The sequence below is a fragment of the Xyrauchen texanus genome, chromosome 20 (assembly GCF_025860055.1).
Source record: "Xyrauchen texanus isolate HMW12.3.18 chromosome 20, RBS_HiC_50CHRs, whole genome shotgun sequence".
Lineage (NCBI taxonomy): Eukaryota > Metazoa > Chordata > Actinopteri > Cypriniformes > Catostomidae > Xyrauchen > Xyrauchen texanus.
In genome coordinates, this window is record NC_068295.1 from 29,430,394 (window position 1) to 29,455,081 (window position 24,688).

At 38.5% G+C, this 24,688-nt stretch overlaps 1 protein-coding gene across 1 annotated transcript in view; it reads right to left on the reverse strand.

Annotated features, from left to right (window-relative positions):
* Positions 1-781: 781 nt before the first annotated feature.
* gfra4a (GDNF family receptor alpha 4a) overlaps positions 782-24,688 on the reverse strand; it is a 129,091-nt gene continuing 105,184 nt past the window's right edge. The window contains exons 2-8 of the mRNA XM_052151500.1: positions 20,594-20,872; positions 19,285-19,365; positions 13,682-14,027; positions 11,568-11,677; positions 9,781-9,915; positions 5,726-5,904; positions 782-1,971 (exon numbers count right to left, since the gene is read on the reverse strand). Of these exons, the coding sequence (XP_052007460.1) occupies positions 1,837-1,971; positions 5,726-5,904; positions 9,781-9,915; positions 11,568-11,677; positions 13,682-14,027; positions 19,285-19,365; positions 20,594-20,872 (1,265 nt within the window). The 3' untranslated portion in view covers positions 782-1,836. The remainder of the gene's footprint in view (positions 1,972-5,725; positions 5,905-9,780; positions 9,916-11,567; positions 11,678-13,681; positions 14,028-19,284; positions 19,366-20,593; positions 20,873-24,688) is intronic.

The window sequence follows — 24,688 nt, forward strand, 5'->3', positions numbered from 1 at the left end:
TTTAGCAGGTAGAATTCAATGAAGCTGTCAGTTGAGGACATGTGAGGCATCTTTTTCTCAAACTAGAGACTCTGATGTACTTGTACTCTTGTTTAGATGTACATCTGGCCTTCCACATCTCTTTCTGTCCTTGTTAGAGCCAGTTGTCTTTTGTCTTTGAAGACTGTATTGTAAATCTTTGTATGACATTTTCCGTTTGTTTTGGCAATATAAGCATTGTATAGCCTTCATTCCTCAAAACAATGATTGACTGATGAGTTTATAGAGAAAGATGTTTCTTTTTTGCCATTTTTGACCTAATATTGACCTTAAGACATGACAGTCTGTCGCATACTGTGGTAACTCAAAAATAAACACAATGTGAAGCTTCATTTAATGAACCAAATATCTTTCAACTGTGTTTGATATAATGGCAAGTGATTTTCTAGCACCAAATTAGCAATTTAGCATGATTACTCAAGGATAAGGTATTTGAGTGATGGCCGCTGGAAATGGGGCCTGTCGAGATTTTATCAAAAACTACTTTTTTCATATAGTGATGGTGCTGTTTTTTTACATCAGTAATGTCCTGACTATACTTTGTGATCAGTTGAATGGCACTTTGGCGAATTAAATTACCAATTAAATGAAACCGCAAAATTTTTACATTATTCCAAACTTATGGCCGCCAGTGTGTGTATATATATGTATGTATATATATATATATATATATATATATATATATATATAGAAAATAAAAAACACCATTTAAACACAGTGAAAGCTATTGTATGCACTTTATTCCAAGTCTTCTGAAACCATTTAATCACAGAGTGATGAAAAAAAAGAAGATATTTAAGCTGTTATTAACAATGAAATCATTAATAAACCGCTAAAATTAAATGCGGTTCTTGAAACATGGCCTAATGACATTTGGTCACGAGATGCAATGAAAACCAATGAGTTTTGATGTTATTGATGTAGCCGCCATATTTGATTTCAGCATATTTTAATTGTGTGACATTAAGGTGAGTAAATAATCATAAAATTTTAATTTTTGGGTGAACTATCTTTTTAAGCCTATTTTTTAAGGCTATTTAAAAATAATTAAAAAAGGCCCTTAATCCAGATACTTCAACTCTGTTGCGCTTTTTTCTGTTCACTTGTGCCTTGCATAACATTTTCTTAACAAAAGTGCACTCCTTGACTCTAGGACTGCTTGAGAAGGAGGAGAAGCGTCTCAACAATTCAACCACTTTACAAAAATAAAGACCATCTCTGTAACCCATTGAAGCCCATTCTCATGTGAAGTACTTCTTAGCATAGACACTTCTAGTTTACATATAATTAAATTGGTTTCCTCGTTTACCACTTGTCCCAGTGTTTTCCTTCAAGTAGACATAACAAAACACACTTCTACCTCAGTGAATATACAACACACATACCAATGTCTTAAGCTCAAAAGAGTTGGGAAAAAATAGATATTAAAATATGGATGATGAACAGGTGGGGATTTCTTCTTCTTTTTTTTTTGATGAGCCGCCATGCGACTGTATTTAATTCTAATTGAAGATAGAGAGGGTTTTATCTTACACGGGAACAAATTTCAGTACAGAATAGTTTGAGACACATCCACACAATTATTTAAACCCTTGAAATCAGTCATTGCATATGTCCAGACAATGAATCACTAAAGTGGATTATTGAAACGGGGTAGGGTTTTGTATTTTTAGAGATGTTTGCAGTTCTTGCGTTCTCTTGGAAGGAGTTATTGTAATGCGGTTGGCACAGGTTAAAACTCATGAACAAAAACACACACTGTCGCAGTTCCAAGGTGTTTTGATTGGTTGCTTCATTTTAAAGTCGGAGAACCAACAGCAGGAAGGGGAGGAGCAACAGTAATATGGCCAAGTGGGCTGCTGCGGGACTGTTGTCATAGAGATCAGGGGAGGGAAGCGTGGAGTCACCCCAGAGTCTGTCTCTCTCGTTCATCTGTAGGACAAAAATAGGCAAGTTTAGATACATGACATGATTTGCATGTGCACATTCATATCATCCCTCTGTGTCCTGATGTTACAGTGGGTACGGAAAGTATTCAGACCCCCTTAAATTTTTCACTCTTTGTTATATTGCAGCCATTTGCTAAAATCATTTAAGTTCATTTTTTTTCCTCATTATTGTACACACAGCACCCCATATATTGACAGAAAAACACAGAATTGTTGACATTTTTGCACATTTATTAAAAAAGAAAAACTGAAATATCACATGGTCCTAAGTATTCAGACCCTTTGCTGTGACACTCATATATTTAACTCAGGTGCTGTCCATTTCTTCTGATCATCCTTGAGATGGTTCTACACCTTCAATTGAGTCCAGCTGTGTTTGATTATACTGATTGGACTTGATTAGGAAAGTCACACACCTGTCTGTATAAGACCTTACAGCTCACAGTGCATGTCAGAGCAAATGAGAATCATGAGGTCAAAGGAACTGCCTGAAGAGCTCAGAGACAGAATTGTGGCAAGGCACAGATCTGGCCAAGGTTACAAAAAAATTTCTGCTGCCCTTAAGGTTCATAAGAGCACAGTGGCCTCAATAATCCTTAAATGGAAGACGTTTGGGATTACCAGAACCCTTCCTAGAGCTGGCCGTCCGGCCAAACTGAGCTATCGGGGGAGAAGAGCCTTGGTGAGAGAGGTAAAGAAGAACCCAAAGATCACTGTGGCTGAGCTCCAGAGATGCAGTCGGGAGATGGGAGAAAGTTGTAGTAAGTCAACCATCACTGCAGCCATCTACCAGTCGGGGCTTTATGGCAGAGTGGCCCGACGGAAGCCTCTCCTCAGTGCAAGACACATGAAAGCCCGCATGGAGTTTGCTAAAAAACACCTGAAGGACTCCAAGATGGTGATAAATAAGATTCTCTGGTCTGATGAGACCAAGATAGAACTTTTTGGCCTTAATTCTAAGCGGTATGTGTGGAGAAAACCAGGCACTGCTCATCACCTGTCCAATACAGTCTCAACAGTGAAGCATGGTGGTGGCAGCATCATGCTGTGGGGGTGTTTTTCAGCTGCAGGGACAGGACGACAGGTTGCAATCGAGGGTAAGATGAATGCGGCCAAGTACAGGGATATCCTGGACGAAAACCTTCTCCAGAGTGCTCTGGACCTCAGACTGGGCCGACGGTTCACCTTCCACCAAGACAATGACCCCAAGCACACCGCTAAAATAACGAAGGAGTGGCTTCACAACAACTCCGTGACTGTTCTTGAATGGCCCAGCCAGAGCCCTGACTTAAACCCAATTGAGCATCTCTGGATAGACCTGAAAATGGCTGTCCACCAACGTTTACCATCCAACCTGACAGAACTGGAGAGGATCTGCAAGGAGGAATGGCAGAGGATACCCAAATCCAGATGTGAAAAACTTGCTGCATCTTTCCCAAAAAAGACTCATGGCTGTATTAGATCAAAAGGGTGCTTCTACTAAATACTGAACAAAGGGTCTGAATACTCAGGACCACGTGATATTTCAGTTTTTCTTTTTTAATAAATGTGCAAAAATGTCAACAATTCTATGTTTTTCTGTCAATATGGGGTGCTGTGTGTACAATAATGAGGAAAAAATGAACTTAAATGATTTTAGCAAATGGCTGCAATATAACAAAGAGTGAAAAATTTAAGGGGGTCTGAATACTTTCCGTACCCACTGTATATCTATTCTTTGCATCTGTCTTTATCCACTTTGTTTTTCTGTATTTTACCATTTTGTCATGTCATCCACTCGTTTCTATTTCTGTTCCACCATTAGATGGATATGTTTCTGAGATGAAATTAGAGATTAAGACATATCTTTGGGTATGTTCAGACAGACAGTATTTTACCTAAATTGGTTTAGTTGTTTGTAATTCATAAAAAACCCATGAAATTAATAAAAAAAAACTATGGGTTTTAAAGAAAGCTAAATTACCTTAGAGTGCCATTAATTGATGTGTGAATCAATTGTTACATACAGTGCATTCAGAAAGTATTTAAACCTCTTTTTTTCACATTTTGTTATGTTGCAACCTTATGCTAAAATGCTTTGAAAAAAAATTCATACCCCATAATGACAAAGGAGAAATAGATTTTTGATTACTTTGCAAATTCATTAAAATGAAAAAAACTGAAATACCCCATTGACATAAGTATTCAGACCCATAACTCTGTACTCAGTCGAAGCACCTTTGGCAGCGATAAAAGCCTAAAGTCTTTTGGGGTATGATGTGGCAAGCTTTGCACACCTGGATTTGGGGATTTTCTACCATTCTTCCTGCAGATCCTCTCAAGCTTTGTCTGACTGAATGATGACCGTTGGTGGACAGCCATTTTCAGGTCTCTCAAAAGATGTTCGATTGGGTTCAACTCTGGGTTCTGGCTGGACCACTCAAGGATATTCACAGGGTTGTCCCTAAGCTACTCTTGCATTTTCTTGGCTGTGTGCTTAGAGTCACTGTCCTGTTGGAAGGTGAACCTTCAGACCAGACTGAGGTCCTGAGTGCTCTTGACCAGGTTTTCATAAAGGATATCTCTGTATTTTGCTGCGTTCAGATTTCCTTCAACCCTGACCACTCCCCCAGTCCCTGACGTTGAAAAACACCCCAACAGAATTATGCTACCACCACCATGTTTCACCGTTGGGATGGTATTGCGCAGGTGATTAGCGGTACCTCGTTTCCTCCAGACTTGATGCTTGGATTTGAGGCCAGACAGTTTAATCTTCGTTTCATCAGATGAGAATCTTGTTTTTCACAGTCTGAGAGTCCTTAAGATGCTTTTTTATGTTTCTTACACTGAGGAGAGGCTTCCATCTGGCCATAAAGTCCTGATCGGTGGAGTGTTGCAGTGATGGTTGTCCTTCTGCAAGTTTCTCCCATTTCTACACATGATCTCTGGAGCTCAACCAAAGTGGCCATCGGGTTTTTGGTCACCTTTCATACCAAGGCCCTTCTCCCCTGTTTGCTCAGTTTTGCCAGGTGGCCAGCCCTAGGAAGAGTCCTGGTAGTTCCAAACTTCTTCCATTTAAGAATTATGGAGGCCACTGTGCTCATGGGAAACTTCCATGCAGCCAAAACATTTGTGTAGCCTTCCCCAGATCTGTGCCTCAACACAAATCTGTCTCTAAGCTCTGCAGGCAGTTCCTTTGACCTTAGGCTTGGTTTTTGCTCTGATATGCATTTTCAGCTGTGAGACCTTAAAAACAGGTGTGTGTCTTTCCAAATCACGTCCAATCAATTTGCCACAGGTGGACTCGAATTAAAGTGCAGAAACATCTCAAAGACACCTATTATATCGCTTCTGAAGATATTGATTTACCCACTGGAGCCCAATGGATTACTTTTATGTTGCCTTTACATCCTTTTGGAGCTTAACATTTTTTGTACCCATTCACTTTGTAAAGACCTACAGAACCGAAATATTCTTCTAAAAAACTTTGTATGTGTTCAGTAGAAGACAACAGTCATACACATCTGGGATGGCATGAGGGTGAGTAAATGAAAAGAGACTTTTAATTTTTCGGTTTCCTATAAAGTGAATCATTATCTACTGCTACTGTATTGAAAAGACGCACTGGGATATTCATTAAAACATTTTTGTTCCACATTAGAAATTAAGTCATACTCTTGAAGCAACATGAGGGATAATAATATGTTCATTTTTGGGTGAACTGACAAACTGACCAATCAGTATAAAGGGTGTACTACCTGTGTGGGAATCTGTGGCCGGAGGATGTTCTGTTCAGACTCCATGGCAGCACCAATTGAGGTGGTAGTCTCGGTGCTGGTGACTAAGATCTGGTTGTAAGTGTTGGTGTAAGAGCCTGGAGCTTGGTTGGTAGCAGATTTCAGGTGTGTGTCATTCCCAAAAGCCAGGATGGCACTTCCTGTATGAAAGGAGAGAGAAAGAGACACAATCACCACCCTGGCTTTTTTAGACAAGTATTTCTGGAAGGCAGTCATGCCTCAGTTAGCTTTCTCTTTCAGATATGTCTCTTTTTACTAAATAAGTTTGGATTTCGTCAACATGCTTTCTTACAATAACAGCAACACACTTGCGGGAAGAGAGAGGAATGGGTTTTATATAAATTATCCAACACGAATGTTGACAAGCATATTCAAGATCACCAACTCAGTCATCTGATTCATGCTCTAAATATGGTTTGTTTCTTTTTTTTTAAATGAGGAATGAGTCTAAATAATTTTTTGTTGTGATCAACATTATGCCACAAATGCTGTTGATTAAGCTTAAATTGTATTGAACCCGGAATATTCCTTTCATTCTTAAATATTCAGTACAGCCATCCATGCAAAACTGACTTTAATAAAAACCTAAATGCGCACTTCAAATCATACTCCCCTTCATTTTCAAATTTTTATTTAAAAGTGCATTTGTGGCATACTGTAGTTACAGGCCATATTAATGATAATAATCTAAATGTATTAATTCTAATTTGTCTAGTGGGTTGCTTGTCTGAAAATTACTGCAGCGTGAAAGTCACTTTAATTAGGACACAGTTATGTCAAGACGGCACTCGATATGACTCGATATTTGGGCCTGATATTAACACTTGTGATGTTAAGGAAAGCAATATTTTGGGTAAAAAAAAATAACTATAAGATTTATGAATGGTGAATGGTGGTGTGGTTGAATGAATTTTCTCCCTTAATTGAAACACTAATTACTTAATCGTTTGAAATTTTTCTGGGGAAATGAAGCAAGAGGAAGAAAACCAGAGTGTGACTTCCAAAGGATACCTCACTTATAGTGCCTAATTATCTCATTATTACATTGTCCTTCTAAAGCATCATACCACCTGCTATAAATATTTATAAAGTGCAGTACAGCTTTGTACATACAAAAGACCTACAGTGTAATAACATAGCCCGTATTGTATTTTGAATAGTATAGGGCAAGTGTTGAGGTTAAGTTTAATGTTATAATATCATTTCTGTCAGTTAACCTTCACCCAATGCCCTCATTATCCAACATCACCTCATAACAGTCATAACACATCATGATCATGGGTCCTGTAACCAGTGGAGTAGTGCATATGTTGTGAGGTTGATTAGACTCTGAATGTTTAGCAAGGCACCATGAGTTGATCAAGATTGAAATTGCCTACTCATAGCACTGCTGAATAACTGCATGGAAACAAAACCAATATGCATAAATGTATATATGTAGAGACAGTATCATGCTCTGTCATGGCTGAAAGGACATGTGTGGATGTCATACATGATAAGTGAGAGAGTGAGAGACAGGGAAAAGAAGACAACAATTATAGAGATGTTTCATCAGCGATGCGGAACATTTGGTTTCAGTCTCCTCTCTGTTTCTCGCTCTCTTCTCTCATGGATGAAAGGCAGAATGGAAATTGTGGAAGTGAAAACAATTAAAGTGTGAATGGCTGCTGTTAGCAGTGGTGAGTTTCCAGTGAATGTAAAAGTGGTGAAAAAAAAAGTTCCTCTGTGACCTCCACTGTATGTCCAGCAGGACTTTAGAAGCTACTGAGGGGTCACTTTGAGTCTAATTCCAATTCTGCCAGCTGTTGACCCCCTAACTTAAGCTGCTTTTTAGACCTACCGAATTAAGAATTTCCTGTAATACTTGTCCAGTATTTCATTGTCCTCCCAGGGGTATGCTTCTGGTTTGGGAGCTGGTGTAACCAGCAGATCTTATTCAGGAACAGCTGATGTGAGGGCCAGCCTCAGCGGACTCACACTCAAAAAGCTCTTTCAGCTGTTTCCCTTCATCCGTTGCTGCCTCTGTCCTGTTTGCTACTCTCCGGCTGTCTCCGCTCCATTAGTTTTACTGCGGGGAGCCAAATTACGCTCAATTACCGAGACACCAGAGGCTATGCTTAGCCTTGAATCAGCACACATACACACCAACCCAGCACTACAGTCTGCCCCAAGACCCTCAGATAGAGTAGGAAAGGAGGGAGGGAGGTTTAGGGATGGGGGGGAAACCAGACTTTGCAGTTTTGTAAACGCTGGAGGTACCCAAGAGAAACAAGATCACACTAAAGCACTTCTGGAGCAGGGAAACATTCTGTCAGGGCTGGAGCTATTCTCTAAGAGCTCAACAGTCAGACTGCATCATCACCCCACCAGCAAAACGGATGTGTTTACATGGTGTGTTTGCTATTAGCAGCTCAAGGGTGCTGTGGGCCATAGGCCAAGCGCTCTTCTGAAGATATCATTTGCTTGTGATGACTGTTAATGCCTCTTATGGACACACATAGACACAAGGAAAAGTTTCATTCCAACATGTTACCTCAAGATCATTTTCTCTGTGTTGCTGATTGCACAGAGAAAGTGAGTGTGAAGAAGTGTAGACATGCAAGAATGTGTCAATGCTGACTCTTTTATTGTGTCAGTTTTTGTGGTATCAAATAAACTGTATAAACTGTGTGTGAGATTTTGAATTTCATAAAAATTATTTTATTTTGATACATTACGTGAACACACCCATCTAATTCCAGTTAAGACAAATCATTCAATTCATGACCTGAATGAATTCTTTGAATCACTGAATTAAATGTATCACCTCGTGGTGCTTCTATTAGTGTGATTCTTGAAAAATCTCTATGGTTCTGGTGCTGTTAAAACCAGAAGTAATCTGGTTCACTCCATGAGTTCCGCTCCCATAGAAACCAGAATGTAAACCTGTTTACTTTCTGGTTTCCATGACACCAAAACCTGTGTCCTGAAGTGAACCTGATTACCGTACTTACTGGTTTCCATGGGACTAGAACCTACATCTAGGAGTGAACCCGTTTACATTCTGGTTTCCATGGGACCAAAACCTGTGTCCTGAAGTGAACCTGACTGCTTCATGACTTTTATGGGACCAGAACCAGTGTCTTGAAAGTGAACCCAATTACTTCCTGGTTTCCATGGGACCAAAACCCGTGTCTCGAAGTGAATGGTAAACGGGACACTGATTCTGGTCCCATGGAAACCAGAAAGTAATCATGTTAACTCCGAGATGAGTGTTCTGGTCCCATGAAAACCATTAAATAATCAGGTTCACTTCAAGACAAAGGTTTTGGTCCAATGGAAACCAGGAAGTAATCGGGTTCACTCTGAGATGTGGGTTCTAGTCCCATGGAAACCAAGAAGTAATTGTGTTCACTTCAAGACACAGGATCTGGTCAAATGAAAACCAGAAAGAACACAGGTTTTGGTTCCATGGAAAGCAGCAATTTACCACGTTCATGTAAACAATGGTGAGTGTGATTCAGGGGTTGCATTTTTTGCTGTAAAATAAATGTTTTACTCCACTGACAGTTGGGATTGGGGTTTGAGATAGGGGCAGAGTAAATATTTTGGACTGTTGACTGTATTACATCAAATACAACTTGTCAAATACAAACCTCCTGTCACTGAATTCACAGTGAGTGAATCTGAGAACTGGCCTAACCAGTCAAGCCAAGACCTGAACCCCACTAAACACCTTTAGAAATTAATTTGAATGCTGACTGTGAACCAGACCCAATCACCAATATCAGTGCCTGACCTCACTGATGCTCTTATGTCTAAATGAGAGCAAATACCTACAGCTATGTTCCAATATCTAGACTAAACCTTTCTCAGAAGAATGAAAGCTGTTAGTGAGGACCAACTACTGTTTAATGCCAATAGTTTTGAAATGAATTGCTCAACAAGCACATATGGGTGTGGTGTTTGAGTGTCCACATACTTTTTCCCCATACAGTGCATTTATTTATGATCTAACAGAGGGTAGAGCTACTCACTCAAGCAATTGTTGTCATGGAAATGGCTGAGGAAGTGGTTGCACTGATCTCGGAAATTCCCACTTGCTGCACAAGAGCACCACGGTCCCACGTTGGATGTAGAGTTGTCTAGGTAGTTTGGTGTGATAATGCTACCTAGAGAGAGAGAGAGAGAAAGTTGCAAAGAGAATAACATTAGTTGAAGTACAGAAACCCAATTTTAGTACCCAGCAGTGATATCCGAGTCCTGCATTAGGGAAAAATATCTTTATTACAATGTACTGTAGATGAAAAGCAGATAATCAAACTGTATTTGACTCATTGCAAGCGAAGAATCCTCTAATATACTCATCCAACTGAATAAAGTAAATCTGCACAGAGCAACTCTCACCTTTCTCATGATGAAATGTTTGCTACTTTGTTACGCAATCACCTTGTGGTACTCTATAGACTCTCATAACAGACATATGAAAAGCTCTGTCAATCTATATCTTGTGTGCGAGGGTTATATAAGAACACTAGAACATTGATTGCAGAGGATATAGTTTCGTAGTTTTTAGAGACATGTCTTTGTTCAGTGGGGAGAGAAAATGACAGTGCTTTTGCACTGTGTGAGTGAGCGAGCGCAGAAGTCGACTGAAAGTGGGAAAAGTGGAGGTGGTGTACTCTAGGGCTCTATGGTCTGATAGGGGCTCGTTTAAACACATTGATTTCTTTTGTCCCAGAACACAAAAGTGCAACATCTTCACAACTGCTCTTGAAACATACTGCTGTAATGACTAACAGCTTGGGCAGAGTGCTTGGTCCCTTACATCTCTTTTTTCTTTAATGCCATAAACTCTTCTCTGATTTCTCAACCCATTTCATTTGTTGTCTTAACTGTACTAAAATCTCATTTTGGCACTTCCACATATTTAAACTGGGTGCAATGCAATCAACTACAAAATAAGATGAGCAATGGCATTTGGCATCATTGATATTAAACCTGGTGTCACAAATCTTCATGCTCCATATTTGAATATATTTTATGTAAAGCCAAATGAGATTTCAGAATGGTTGTGGGAGGAAGATTTTATGTGCACTGCAAAAAAATCACTTACTTGTCAATAAAAGTCTTGTTAAAAACATTTTTATAAACATAATTTTCTCTTGTATAAATCTAATAAATATTGATGAGCATTATGCTTAGGATAAGAATAATACGCTCATTTCAAGATATACTATCTGCAAACAAGTCTTAAATATCATATGCAATTTTGCATCTTAAGTATATGTATCTTGTTTTAAGAAAGTTTGGATATTTGTACTGTAAAACAAGACAAACATACTTTTTTGTCCTCACAATTACAGTATAATATGGATTCAGAAGGCATTTAGCATACACGTTCTATGGACCACTTTAAGGGTGCTTTATGTTGCTTTTTGTCATTTTTGGAGCTTGATAGTGTCTCTATTCACTTTCACTATATTGGAAAAAAGCAGTTTAAACATCCTGCCTTACATCTACTTTTGTGTTCCATGGATAAAGGAAGGTCTTACAGGTTTGGAGCGAATGAGAGTGAGAAAATAATGACAGAACAGGATGACCCTTTAAGGTTTAATTTTAAGAGTTTACATTCACATGCATTCTTGATAAGGTCTGTTTCACTTCCACAAGCTTGTGAGATGTCAGAGCAGTCTTTCTTTTCTAGAAATCAAACAGTTGGTGCTGAAGTTCAGCCAGATAAGATTTTATTGCCCACAATTGTAATCTATCTGACTGTTGTATGTGATAAGCCAGGATGGGCTACATTGCCCAGAGTTCTCACCTATCATGCCGGTGTATGCTATAAGACAGGCTCCGTAATTTTCATGCTGGCAGCCATTGGCAGTGAGCTCGGAGGGTTGGCAGTCATGCTGGAACTGAGCCCAGCGAGACCTGGGGGAACCACAACAACACATCCATCATCCAGCCAGTCAGCGACACATTGCCAAAAACCCTTTATGCTCTTTTTACACTACAGTATGTGTAGTAAGTGCTACATATTCTGTTCTGTTTTGTCCTCTTCTGTTCTGCTTAGAAATACCAATACACAACTCCATTCTCAGTTCTCTCCAGGGCTCTAACCACCCGTAGACATTTAGGGGTCATGTACACCCCAGTGGTGATTCCTACAAGACTACACAGGAAGCATGACTTCTAAAATGTTATCAGAAATGCTGCAATGACATGTTTAATATATGTAATAATATTCATAATCTTCTCTTTTGCCTGTTGCCATTATTAAATATTGCTAAAACAGTTCCGAGCTTGGTCAGTTATTTTCGTACAGTAATTTGAGTGGTAGTTTGAGGAGGAGCTTTTGGGAGCAACATTACAGACACCTAAAATAGAAAATAGTATGCGCTTCCCCACTGTTGAAAAGCACTTTCCAATTATGCCCCCCAATATTCAGTTTAGTGCTTTACCTATCCCCCTCACATATACACACTGATCCATTCACTGTGCTCTCGTTTTAATAACTGCAATACAGAGCCCTGGGAAAGTGCTAGATACTCAGTCAATGGAACTGAGTACCAGAGTGCGGCCCGGGCGATTTACACACACATCACATACTTTCAGTCCTCTGGTCGCCAATCAATCATTTAACCGGTTCAGTCTTAGAGGAATTACGCACATTCCCTGCCAATTTCTTATGCTAACTGGCTATTGTGGCAGTTAAGTGATCTCCTCTTGTGTAATGTGTTGTGTCAGCAGATTGTAAGGCTGGCCGTGCTGGTTCTGAGCATGTGTAAGCATGATAGTTCATAGAGCGCAAAGATAGATGAATGCTTATGTGTTTAATTGTGATGTGAAAAGAGGGTGTTTCAAATATGTCCACCCAAACTCAGCTCTATTCAGAGCCTCTTAAAGTGACTCTTGCTGTCAAGAGTCATACATCATACATGTGTTTGTTGTATCTACCTGTCGTAAGGAAGAATACAGTGTGAATAAGCACCTCATAAATTGCTACTTTTGTCAAATAAATATAAAATATTACAGTATTTATTATATACACTTAGGTGCACTTATGCTGTGTTCCATTCAAAGTCAAATGTGGAAAATAAAACTACATCTTCCGATCTTAAAGGTACATATAAGTAAACAAAATGGCAACACTACCATTAGCTTTTCAGGTGTTTGACAGTCAACAAAAAATTATTCTAGCAACCAGATAGCAGAGGATAAATGGTTATATATAATGCTAGTATTTGTTCTGCAGGTGTATGATTTTCAGCAGAGAGGAGTTTCTAAGTTGCAAATCTGACTTCAAGCAGGAAATTGGAAATTCTGACTTTATGAGTTGAACTAAACACAGAACAAATATTCTTTTTATAATTCAGTTTTGCTGGCTGGTTTTATTTGGATCTTGGTCTTCTCATGTAAGAGTAATATTCATTTAAACACAATTTTAAAAAGTACAATTTATTTCTTTAGGTGTAAAATGTGGACAAAATTGTTAGTGCACCTTTAAATACCTCTACATAGCATTAAACTACATACACATGAATTCCTCTGTCATGGTTTATATCATAATTTTTAAATGATCACAAGGAGCCATGGTAACAAATTTGTAAAATTGGATATACATTTACACAGAAAAGGTAAGTAAGAAATCTGATTACACTAAAATAATAAAATTCATGTTAACATGCATCTTGTTTATGTCTTGTGTCTATACTTATGAAACAGTGAGTATTTTAACGTTTACGTATTGGCCCCATTCACTTCCATTGTAAGTGCCTCACTGTAATCTAGATTTGCTGTTGATTTATCTTCATTTATACTGAACCTGTAATATTCCTTTAAGGTTTCAGGGTTATCCATGATATATCCAATCTTCAAGCTCTTCAAAAGAGCTGATTAGGTTTTATAGTAGTGACTTTAACACTCAATACCCACTTGCAGACATAGTCAGCCTCGCAGACTCGTAGCTGGGCCAGGCAATTGGGTTTCTCCCGCTCTTCAAATGAGCACGCAGGTACAATGGTCTGGCGCCGTCGCTCTGCGCATGCGGTGTCGGAGCATGGACAGAAGAGCAGCTCGTGCGTGTAGTCGGGCGGCACGCGGTCGAAGAACTTCCTCAGTGCTTTGCTGCAGCGTGCACGGTTGCATGGCCCAGATCGCGCTGATGGAGCGATGCACGCTGACACGTATTCCGTGCGCAGCTTCTGACATGTCTCGTCAACGTTACAGGCCTTGGCGGCGTCCAAACAGCGGTTCACTGCTGTCAAGCCCACCTCAGATTCTGAAATGAGGAAAGAGAAGTAGGGCTTTAAGAATTAAGTGTATTAGTTACACTTGCCTGCATTGGTAAGTGTTACCTAGGAATGCAAAGAAAAATACTTAGGCCACTGCTGTCATGTGGGCGCTGTCCAGTGCCGAAATGGAAGCCTATTGTACTCTAGTCAACGCTGTACCCACAATGAGGTAGGCTCCTGAATTTTGAAATAGCCTTTTTGGTATTTCAGTTTAAGTCTACTTAAAGTCTCACTTAAAAGACTAGTTTACCCAAAAATGAAAATTCTTGGATGAGCTTTTACTTTGTTAAATGTATTAATTAAACATATGTCCAGTATTGCAGATATTACAGTATGTAACTAAACAATATTTGGTATATGTACATTTACAGTAAATTTTGCCAAAAGACCACTGCATCAGCAGTGGGGGAGACCTGGGTTAGGATCCCCTGGTGAAACCAGGAAGTAATCGTGTTTGCATAATCAGTGACAAGTGCGATTCAGAGGTTGCATTTTTCCCTTTAACATTAAATTTTCATTGGTTTGGGGATACAGTTTATAAAATATGCATTCCTCTTCACTGTATTATAGGCTGTACAGCTAAAAACTCGCTTTTGGCACCCCTCCTTGGACATTACACCTGAAAAATTGAGCTCACACATGCTCTTAAACTTGCCAAACAAAACTTAACATTTTTGCTACTGGGGGCAGTGTTTCATATTTGGAAAGCACAGACTGATTTTAGCTGAAAAACGTCAACCTACTGTTTTCTGATTTCTCTGTCAAGTCTGTTCAGGAGGCTGGTTCCTTCAAAGGTTTTCCTTCCTTGTAAAATGATGGAGTATTTTGCCTTGCCATAGACATCTTTGACTGGCACACTAGAGCCTAAAGGGATTATTTTCTGAAAATCTGCTTTGAAATGATATGTTTAGTGAAAAGCACTATGCAAATAAAACTGATTTTACTTGTTTTCAAGATAGCATGGTAACACTTTACAATAAGGTTCCATTCATTACCATTAGTTAATGCACTATGAACTATCATGAACTAACAATGAACAATATATATTTTTACAGCATTTATTCATCTTTATAAATGCTAGTTAATAAAAATACAATTGTTCATTGTTAGTTCATAGTGCATTAACAAATGTTAACATTTACTATTTTTGATTTTAAAATATACATATATTGTTTGTTGTTAGTTCATATCAACTATTGTTTTTAACTAATGTTAACAAATGGAACCTTGTTGTAAAGTGTTACCAATATCACTGAATACCAAACAACACTGGTGTCTCCAACTGCATGAAGTGACATCATCTTTTATCTCATACAACATTCCTTCCTGTACCAGAAGTTCAATTGATATAATTAATTTTTGAAAGCCCTCTAATATAATCTCAGTTTTGGCTCAACTGTCACAATTCCATGAGCTTTTGACAGGTGTGCTGTTGTTCATTGTTCAAATGAGGGTTTCGGTTATACACAAAATGTCTCTTTCTCTCAGGTCCTAAAGCAGGACTGAACTAGTTTTCTCTAAGTGGATGTAAGGTCTGCATGGCCTGTGTGTGATGCTAATGAATAGAACATGTGTGAGAATGAAAATTGAATGAGTCTGGTCTCTATCACAGAGCAGGTCCCAGCTGAGACTAGCTGCTGCTGCTTCATTTTTCATATCAGACTAATGTGGGCCGCTGAGAGCCTGTCAACATTACACTGCCACAGAGCCTGGTTTCTCTCTCTCTCTCTCTCTCTCTCTCTCTCTCTCTCTCTCTCTCTCTCTCTCTCTCTCTCTATCTATCAATCTATCCATCTCTGTCTCTCTCATTCTCATTTACGTTTTTTAACCACTGCCCTCATGATTATCAATGGTTTCATCTATATCACCCTCCCATATCTGTTATCCTTCCTTCCATATTTCCTTCCTTCCCTCTTCCTTTCCTCTTCCTTTCCCTCCCTCTATCTTTCTTTCTTTCTTTCATTTATGTAGGTACTCTAAAAGAGACAGGGACTGTTAAAAACTTTATAACTGGGCAAGCTAAACTAGATATGATGAAGACTTGTACATTGTTCACTGAAGGGTGAAATGCAAATGGCCTATTACTTATTACTACTTTGGTTGAATCTATATGAAGGCTTCTGACTATTTTAAGAACTTTTACTATCATTAAAAAAAATATATATATATATATATATATATATATATATATATATATATATATATATATATATATATATATATATATATATATGTATGTACAGTTAAAGTCAGAAGTTTACATACACCTTAGCCAAATACATACTCACAATTTCTGACATTTAATCATAGAAAACATTCCCTGTCTTAGGTCAGTTAGGATCATTACTTTATTGTAAGAATGCTAGTAGAGAATTATTTATTTCAGCTTTTATTTCTTTCATCACATCCCCAGTGGAGTTTACATACAGTTTGTTAGTCAAACTTTTTGTGTAGCCTTCCACATGCTTCTCATAATAAGTTGCTGGAATTTTGGTCCATTCCTCCAGACAGAACTGGTGTAACTGAGTCAGGGTTATAGGCCTCCATGCTCGCACATGCTTTTTCAGTTTTGCCCACAATTTTGATTGAGGTCAGGGCTTTGTGATGGCCACTCCAGTGCCTTTTTTTCTCTTCCCAATTTGGCATGCCCAATTCCCAATGTGCCCTAGGTCCTCATTGTAGCGTAGTGACGTGCCTCAATCCGGGTGGCAGAGGACGAATCTCAGTTGCCAGAATCTCCACGTCTGAGACAGTCAACCACGTGGCTTGTTGAGTGGATTACCGTGGAGACCTAGCGCGTGTGGAGGCTCACGCTGTTCTCCGCGGCATCCGTGCACAACTCACCACATGCCCAACCAAGAGTGAGAACCACGTTATGGCAACCACGGTGAGGTTAACCTAATGTGACTCTACCCACCCTAGCAACCAGGCCAATTTGTTGCTTAGGAAGCCTGACTGGAGTCACTCAGCACGACCTGGATTCGAACTTGCTACTCCAGTTGTGGTAGTCAGCATCTTTATTTGCTGAGCTACCCAGGCCCCCACGCTACTCCGACACCTTGACTTTGTTGTCCTTGAGCCATTTTGCCACAACTTTGGAGGTATGTTTGGGGTCATTGTCCATCTGGAAAACCCATTTGTGACCGAGCTTTAACTTCATGGTTGATGTCTTGAGATGTTGCTTCAATATATCCACATCATTTTCCTTCCTCATGATGCCATCTATTATCAGAAGCTAATTGGAAAATTGTCTAAAGAGTTTTCATAATTTTCTGGAATTTTCCAAGCTGCTTAAAAGCACAGTTAACTTAGTGTATGTAAACTTCTGACCCACTGGAATTGTGATATAGTCAATTAAAAGTGAAACAATCTGTCTGTAAACAATTGTTGGAAAAATCACTTGTGTCATGCACAAAGTAGATGTCCTAAATGAGTGGTTAAAAAATTTGTTTTAATGACTTCAACCTATATATACTACCTGTCAAAAATTTTGTGTAACTTACTCATTTTTTATTATTATTATTTTTCACATTTTAGAATAACAGTAAATCTATGGAAGAACAGAAATGGAACTATAGGAATTGTGTTGTGACTAAAATAATGAATCAAAACTTTGTTATATTTTAGCATCTTCAAAGTAACCAGCCTTTGCTTAGAATACAGAAATGTACTCTTGAAATTTTCTCAACCAACTTCTTGAGGTATCACCCTGGGATGCTTTTTTAAACAGTATTGAAGGAGTTCCCATCAATACTGGGCACTTATTAGCTGCTTCTCTTAATTATTCGGTCCAAGTCATCCATTTCAAAAACTTTTTGTTTTGTAATTGAATAAATTCATATGTTGGCACAATTATATTTTTGACTACAAAACAAATTTCAAATATTTAAGCATACGCCTTCAAATCAAAAGGTTTTTAATATCATGAGAACATTTCAGTCAAGTGATCCCGAACTTTTGAATGGCAGTGTATATGAATATATATATATATATATATATATATATATATATATATATATATATATATATATATATATATTCTTTATTTCAAGCTTTGTTAACACTTTACAATACGTTTCTATTTGTTTACATCAACAAATGCATGAGGTGTCAAGAAATATAAAGGAACAATATTTTTTTAGTAAGTCCTGTAAAAGTATTGTTAGTTAAAGCTTCCAAACGTAGACAGACAATATTAATGAATAAAACCTTATTGTAAAGTGTTACCTACGCTTTTTTATTAATTAATGTTAAGTCAATTAACATTAAAATGAGAATTAGAATAAATAGAATGAATTGAAATTTATAATTCATTAATTTCTCACATTTCTCAGTTTCCTCATTGTTCTTTGTAGATCACAAAAGCACACTTCTCTTTCTCTCCCTCCCTCTCCTCCCCACCCTCTAATTTGTAAGTCTATGCTTGTGTTTGATTTTTGTTGTCTCTTCTCTCTATCGAGTTGGCTTGTAAAACGCATGCAGTGTTTGAGAGTTGAGACCAGCCATCATTAAATGTCATGCATGAATGACCGGCATTCAAATTGCTTTCATTACATAGAGGAAATCATTCTCTGTCCTTTCCCATACAGTTTAAAAGTTATTTTATGTGTGTGCTTGAATGCGTACGTTTGGGAATAACTGAGAGAGAGAGAGAGAGAGAGAGAGAGAGAGAGAGAGAGAGAGATTTTGAGTAAATGGATCATTATGTGCTGCCCTCGGGGTCCATAAAATTCAGCTCATGCCTTAAGCACCCCTATAAACCGAGGCTGACAAATTGACAGTTTTAGTCATGTGCCTCATCCAAAAATAAGTTTCTAAAGTTGGTATGCTGCTATTTTAAGTGAACATAATGAGAAAGGAGAGAGATGAGAATGATAAGAAACTACATCGATACATTTCTCATAACCAACGTATATTATCTAACTGTTTATTCTCCGTTATGCCCGATTTGAGGATCTTTGGCTCACAACAAAATGTTTGTTCTCTGCTTGTTGACAGGCCCCTTAATGCACGCCTCATTTTTAGGAAACACAGTTAATCATCAACATTGCAGATGAACTTGAACTATGTTATATCCAAGTACATTAAACAAAGTGCTCATGTTTTGTTGTAAGCTATTAAGCTCTGCCCTATTAATAACTCTTCACTGCTAATGCTCGTCATAGAAGCAACAAAACACTTTGTGATCAGTTACGAATGTTCATAGTAAATAATCAACATAGTGTGTCTGTGCAAATCACTGACCTGCAGCGATGGAGGCCAGACGAACATAATCAAAGCCTCGCTCAACAGGTTCATAGGGGTAATTCTCCACCAAACTCAGCCCTGTAAACATGATATTGTGGCTATAGTAACAAAGTATTTCGTGTCTTTGAATTAATGAGAGTGTCACAGGTAAAAGTTCATTTTTAAATAATGCTTTTATAATGCCAAACTGGTTAGCATTTTTAAATGCAGTGTCTAATTAGCATCCATTGAAGTGCTTTCCAGGGAAGTGTGGGTGTATGTATTAGAACTTGTAATTGCATCATTGTGTAAGTGGATACACAAAACCTAGTAAGCTACCTATGGAGACAATATTTTAAAGTACTCATGAACTAGCTTGGCAAGCACAGATTTCTTTCCTGTGTTGACATATTTCCTATTGAACCAGGAAGAAAGGGGCGGGAAAAGTGCTGGCTTGCGCTTTTAAAAAGTGAGAAAGTGCAGACTATTTAAATTGGTGTCTGCAATGTTGCTCACAAAAGCTGCTCAAACAGTGACATTTATTTACGTAAATAATTATCTATGCTGTTTTTGCAACAATTTAAAATGCCAATTGGCAAAGAATCTGAAAATAGAAGTTAAAATAACTATGCTACATCAGATTGCAAATAACTGAGCCACTGATCACTCTGCGCGCAACATCAGTGATTTTACATTTCATACACTAACAATCATGTACATCACCATTTTTAACAAAGTCCTGACCATTTGAGAGCTTGACCAGTCTTAATATGGAGCTGGGTAAAAACAAATAGACTGAAAGCCCTAAATTAAAATCCTACATGCAATCAGATGCAAATCCAATGCAAATATTGCTCATAAAGCTCCAACAGACTCCCAGAGAAGCACAGCATCAAGACAGCACCCAAAGTCATGTTTAGAGTTTCTTATCCAATCAACATCAATCTCTGTGCCATTGATTTATATGGTACAAGTATCTGCCATAGTCTCCCATTGAAGCATGGCTTCTATAGCACTCTATGAGCTGTGTATCTGCTGTCTTCTATAGACATATTGTATAAAATATTATGTATTCATGTATAAAGTGTGGAGGGACATATACATGCGCCACTGGGAGGGACATATACATGTAAAAAAGACTTGTGTCCTTACATATAAAAATGGTAAGGATGCTGCCTTAGAAGGCAGCTTCCTATGTAGGCATCAAGGCAGACCACTAGGTTTTGTTACAGAGCTTGGGTGTGTGACAGTAAATAACTTATGAGAGTTAGTGGATGAGTGAGGAATCCAGAGTGTGTGTGTGTGTGTGTGTGTGTGTGTGTCTCACCATGCAGTACAGACTGCTTGAGGCTCCAGTAGATGCTGAGACAGTTCTTCTCTCTCTTCATGCCTCGTTTGCACTGGCATCGATGTAGGGGGCTGGAGAGTAGGGCCGTCACTGCGTTTTCGCAGTGGTTGCGTGCCCCTGGACCCAGCTTTACACTACCCCCGCCTGCAACGCACTGCCGCAGTGTTCTCAAGCGAGGACTGCACGCCTCATCGCTGGAGCATGAATCCCCTGCAGTCAGACAGTCCCACCTGGCCCCCAACAACAGCCTTGGTACCCCTGCACTCAGAACATTTACAGAGCATATACACCTGTCAATCATTATAGAACACGTCATAAATATCATATACACTACCAGTCAAATGTTCGGACACTAACTCATTCTTTATTATTACTATTTACACATTTTAAAATAATAGTAAAGTTATCAAAACTATGCAGTAACATATGGAAGAATGGAGATTATGCAGTGATCAAAAAATGTTAAGCAAATCAAAACTATCTGATATTTTAGCTTCTTCAAAGTATCCATCCTTTGCACACTCTGGTCATTCTCTCAACCAACTACATGAAGTGCCACCTGGGATGATTTTTAAACAATATTGAAGGAATTCACACTTGTTGGCATAATAAAACACAATTTATATTTGTCTGCAAAACATAATTCAAGTATTTAAGTATAAGCCTTTATATCAAGGTTTTCAAGGCCATGAGAAACATAAATTCAGTCTAGAGTGTCCAAACTTTTGATCGATAGTGTATAATTTGATATTGTCATGACAATATCATTTTTTGTAACAAAACATAGCTATATTTTAGGATATGTAGAGACCAATACTGACTGTGCAACAGTGCTTCAGTAAGTGGGCGGCTGAAGGAATAATTTAAATGGCTAAATAGATGTCATCCTCATCCACTTTCCCTGCCTGTTAATACTCCAATGTTTTCAGGGGGTCAGCGAGAGGGGCACGAGCAGCAGTGTTCATCCTTCCCGAAAATAACTTGTATAATCACATCCAACAAAGCAAAACAAAATAGCAACTGTGCCCTTCTTTGATTGTAAAAATATGCAAAGAGCCTTCATTTAAACTTGAAGTTAATGGCACTTTTGATATTCAGATTTCCCATTGCGCATTATGTTATCTCAAGGGCAATAATTTGTTTTCACATCTGTGAAACACTCTTCTGAATAAATTCAGCAGCATCAGTGACTATAAACTTGAGTATTCATAAATCAATTCTTACTAAAGGTGATGTCCGCCAGAATGTTAGCCCTAGTCACCATTCTCTTTCATTGCATCTTTGTCCATACAATAAAAGTAAATTGAAACTGGCTAAAATTTTAACATCTCCTTTTAGTCTCCCACAGAGTGAGATCTCAAAAGTCAGTCTGTCTGACAATAGAACATCTACGCAATTTCTAGCAGTCAGGGGTGCATCAGTCTGTCTGGAAACAAAGTCATGTTTATTATGTACTGGGTTGATGAACACGATCTTTGAGAGATATTCAGAGTTTTGTTATTCTGAGTATACTTACAGTAGTAGCAAGTATTCTGGATTTCCAAGCATAATTGTGTATTTCACTTTCTATTCCACTTTGGACAGACATAAGTTCTCATCCCAAAAAAGTAAAAAATATTGTTTCTAAAGTTTGTGTTTTCAAAAGTTTTTCAAATTTGAATTTTGAGGCCTGCGTACAAGATGCATGACGAAAAATGTTTCATCAGCGGAGTGCTCGAGCATTGCACATCCTGATTTTTCTAACCCTGTGTCTTTGAACGCAGGTGCCTGGAATTTACTGTCATGATGAAGCACTAGAAGAAGATGTAATTGCCGGTAAACAACAGGAGATGAATGTCGAAACAACAAAAGTGGATGTAAATACCTGCATTTTTTTAACACGATTCTGAAGGAACATAAAGACATTTTATGGGTCTAAATTCCAGAGGAGAAATAGTCAAGTATTTCATAGCAATCTTTGCACGCATGCACCAACTGCCTGTGTTTTTGAGCAGTCAAATGAAGTTTGCTTTGATAGGCTTGTGTTCGACTGTACACAGAATTTCGTGTCAAAATCAAAGTATACTTTTGGCTTAAGGCTGCAGTGGTGGACCTTTTAGACAAAGCCGAGAGAGAGAGAGCAAAAAAAATGGCTGCTCGTTTAATTGCGACAGGTGTGGTGTGAAGCAGAGCTTTATGCAGAGTGAGGAAAAGGAATATGAATGTGACTGATACAAAGCGCTTAGCACTAAAAAGTTTTTGCCATCAAACAAATGTCAAGCAAATCACTTGAGTTGTTAATGTGGAGTGCCGTGGGTAAGGGGTAACAGCAAATTGAAAGCCAACCCGCCAAAGTGCTCTGCGTTTGAAGATACCCGGTAATCGCCTAGGTCCTCCGACCTGCCCATTCCTCTTCTGTGTGACTCCCTCTGCACTTCTACAAGCCAGTGCAGCACACACACTCAGATACATATAAGCACTCCTAAACCAGCATACACTCATTCATATACATCCCCAAAGCACCTAAGATTGTCTAACTCCCACATATTCCTCCACACGCACACACAAACACATTGAGATACAGATTTGTGTTTTCATTGTAAATTTTTGGTGTGCTGAGCTTTATAGATCTTATTTGCTTTATTTGTGTGAAACATTTTGTGAAACTGTATAATTTTGATAACTGAATCCTTCTCGTTTTAGAACTTCTGTTAATATTATTGAATTTAATTATTTGTTTGGGGGCTTCCACCATTAGCTACACCTTCATGTCTAAGTAGGAGTTAAAAAAAAAATTTCTTCCACAATATGCTGCTACAGTATGTGGACCAGACTTCATGCTGATAGTTAAAAGTATGTCTACACAAAACTATACTGATAGTAGATCACATGAATTGACAAGCTGTGTAGGGACCTTGCATTTCATCTAAGATAAATTCATAAACAATGTGAGTGTGTCGCCACAATAACTAATCTCATTGTACCTAAAAAGAGACTAATCCAGTGTGGAAGATGATCCTGCTCAATGGATTATGTGCTAATCAGATTATTTTCCTCATGAAATAATGTACTGGAATGGTTGAAGACTGACAAGCCACCATTCTGAAAACCTTGCCTCAGTACTGCTGCAACATCAAAGCAACGGTGCCCAAAGCAATTATGGGAAATCATCTAGTTTGTCACTCACATTGGTTCCAGTACTTTACACCTCCCATCAGTGTGCTCAAATTAATCACCCACTTCAACAGAAGAATACCAAAATGGACACACACAGATAAAAGACACAAAATGCTGGTGTTGAGATGGAGTGAGAGGCATTAACATCTGGTAATTTAGTTGATTAGCCACAATAATAAAGTTTGTGTGTGTGTGTGTGTGAGAGAGAGAGATTGTGTGAGAGGAAGTCTTTCAGCTAGAGATTGTTTTGATGACCAGTGGTATCAAATCTCGCACCCTTGGGTATGAAGCTCACACAGCCCTCAGCTCTTCCTCACAATTAGACCTGAATAGAAAGTGTGTCAGCACAGGGATGTGCTAATGGTGCATGCGAGTGAGAGGGAGAGAGCTCCGTCCCCAAGAGAGAAGGATACACAACCCTCAGAAATGCCATCTCAGAGTACCTCAATGTCACTCAGCATGTTCTAGGAAGAGTAGCCCCTTAATCCTGATACACCAATGCAATAATGTATAAATATGTCATGTACATATGTAAATTCACTCATATTTAATTCAATAAATGTACATACCCCTACCTTACACATATATTACCATTTGCACATGTACACGCACCATTCTATGTTATATGTCCTATTTTTTATGTCTATTTATACTCTTACCTTGTTTTATATTCTGTGTCTCACTGTACTGGACTTGCCTGTTTCACCTATCACCAAAAAAAATCCTTGTGCACGTGAGCACACCTGGCAATAAAGGTAAATCTGATTATCAGACTCTTTTTTTTTTTTTTTTATTGATTCCAATGACAAATTAAACAAACATAACAGGAAACAGGGAATCAAATTACATGAACCTAAACCCTTCCCTCCAAATACACCCCCCCACCCACCCCAAAATCAAGAGGCATCCAAAAAATCC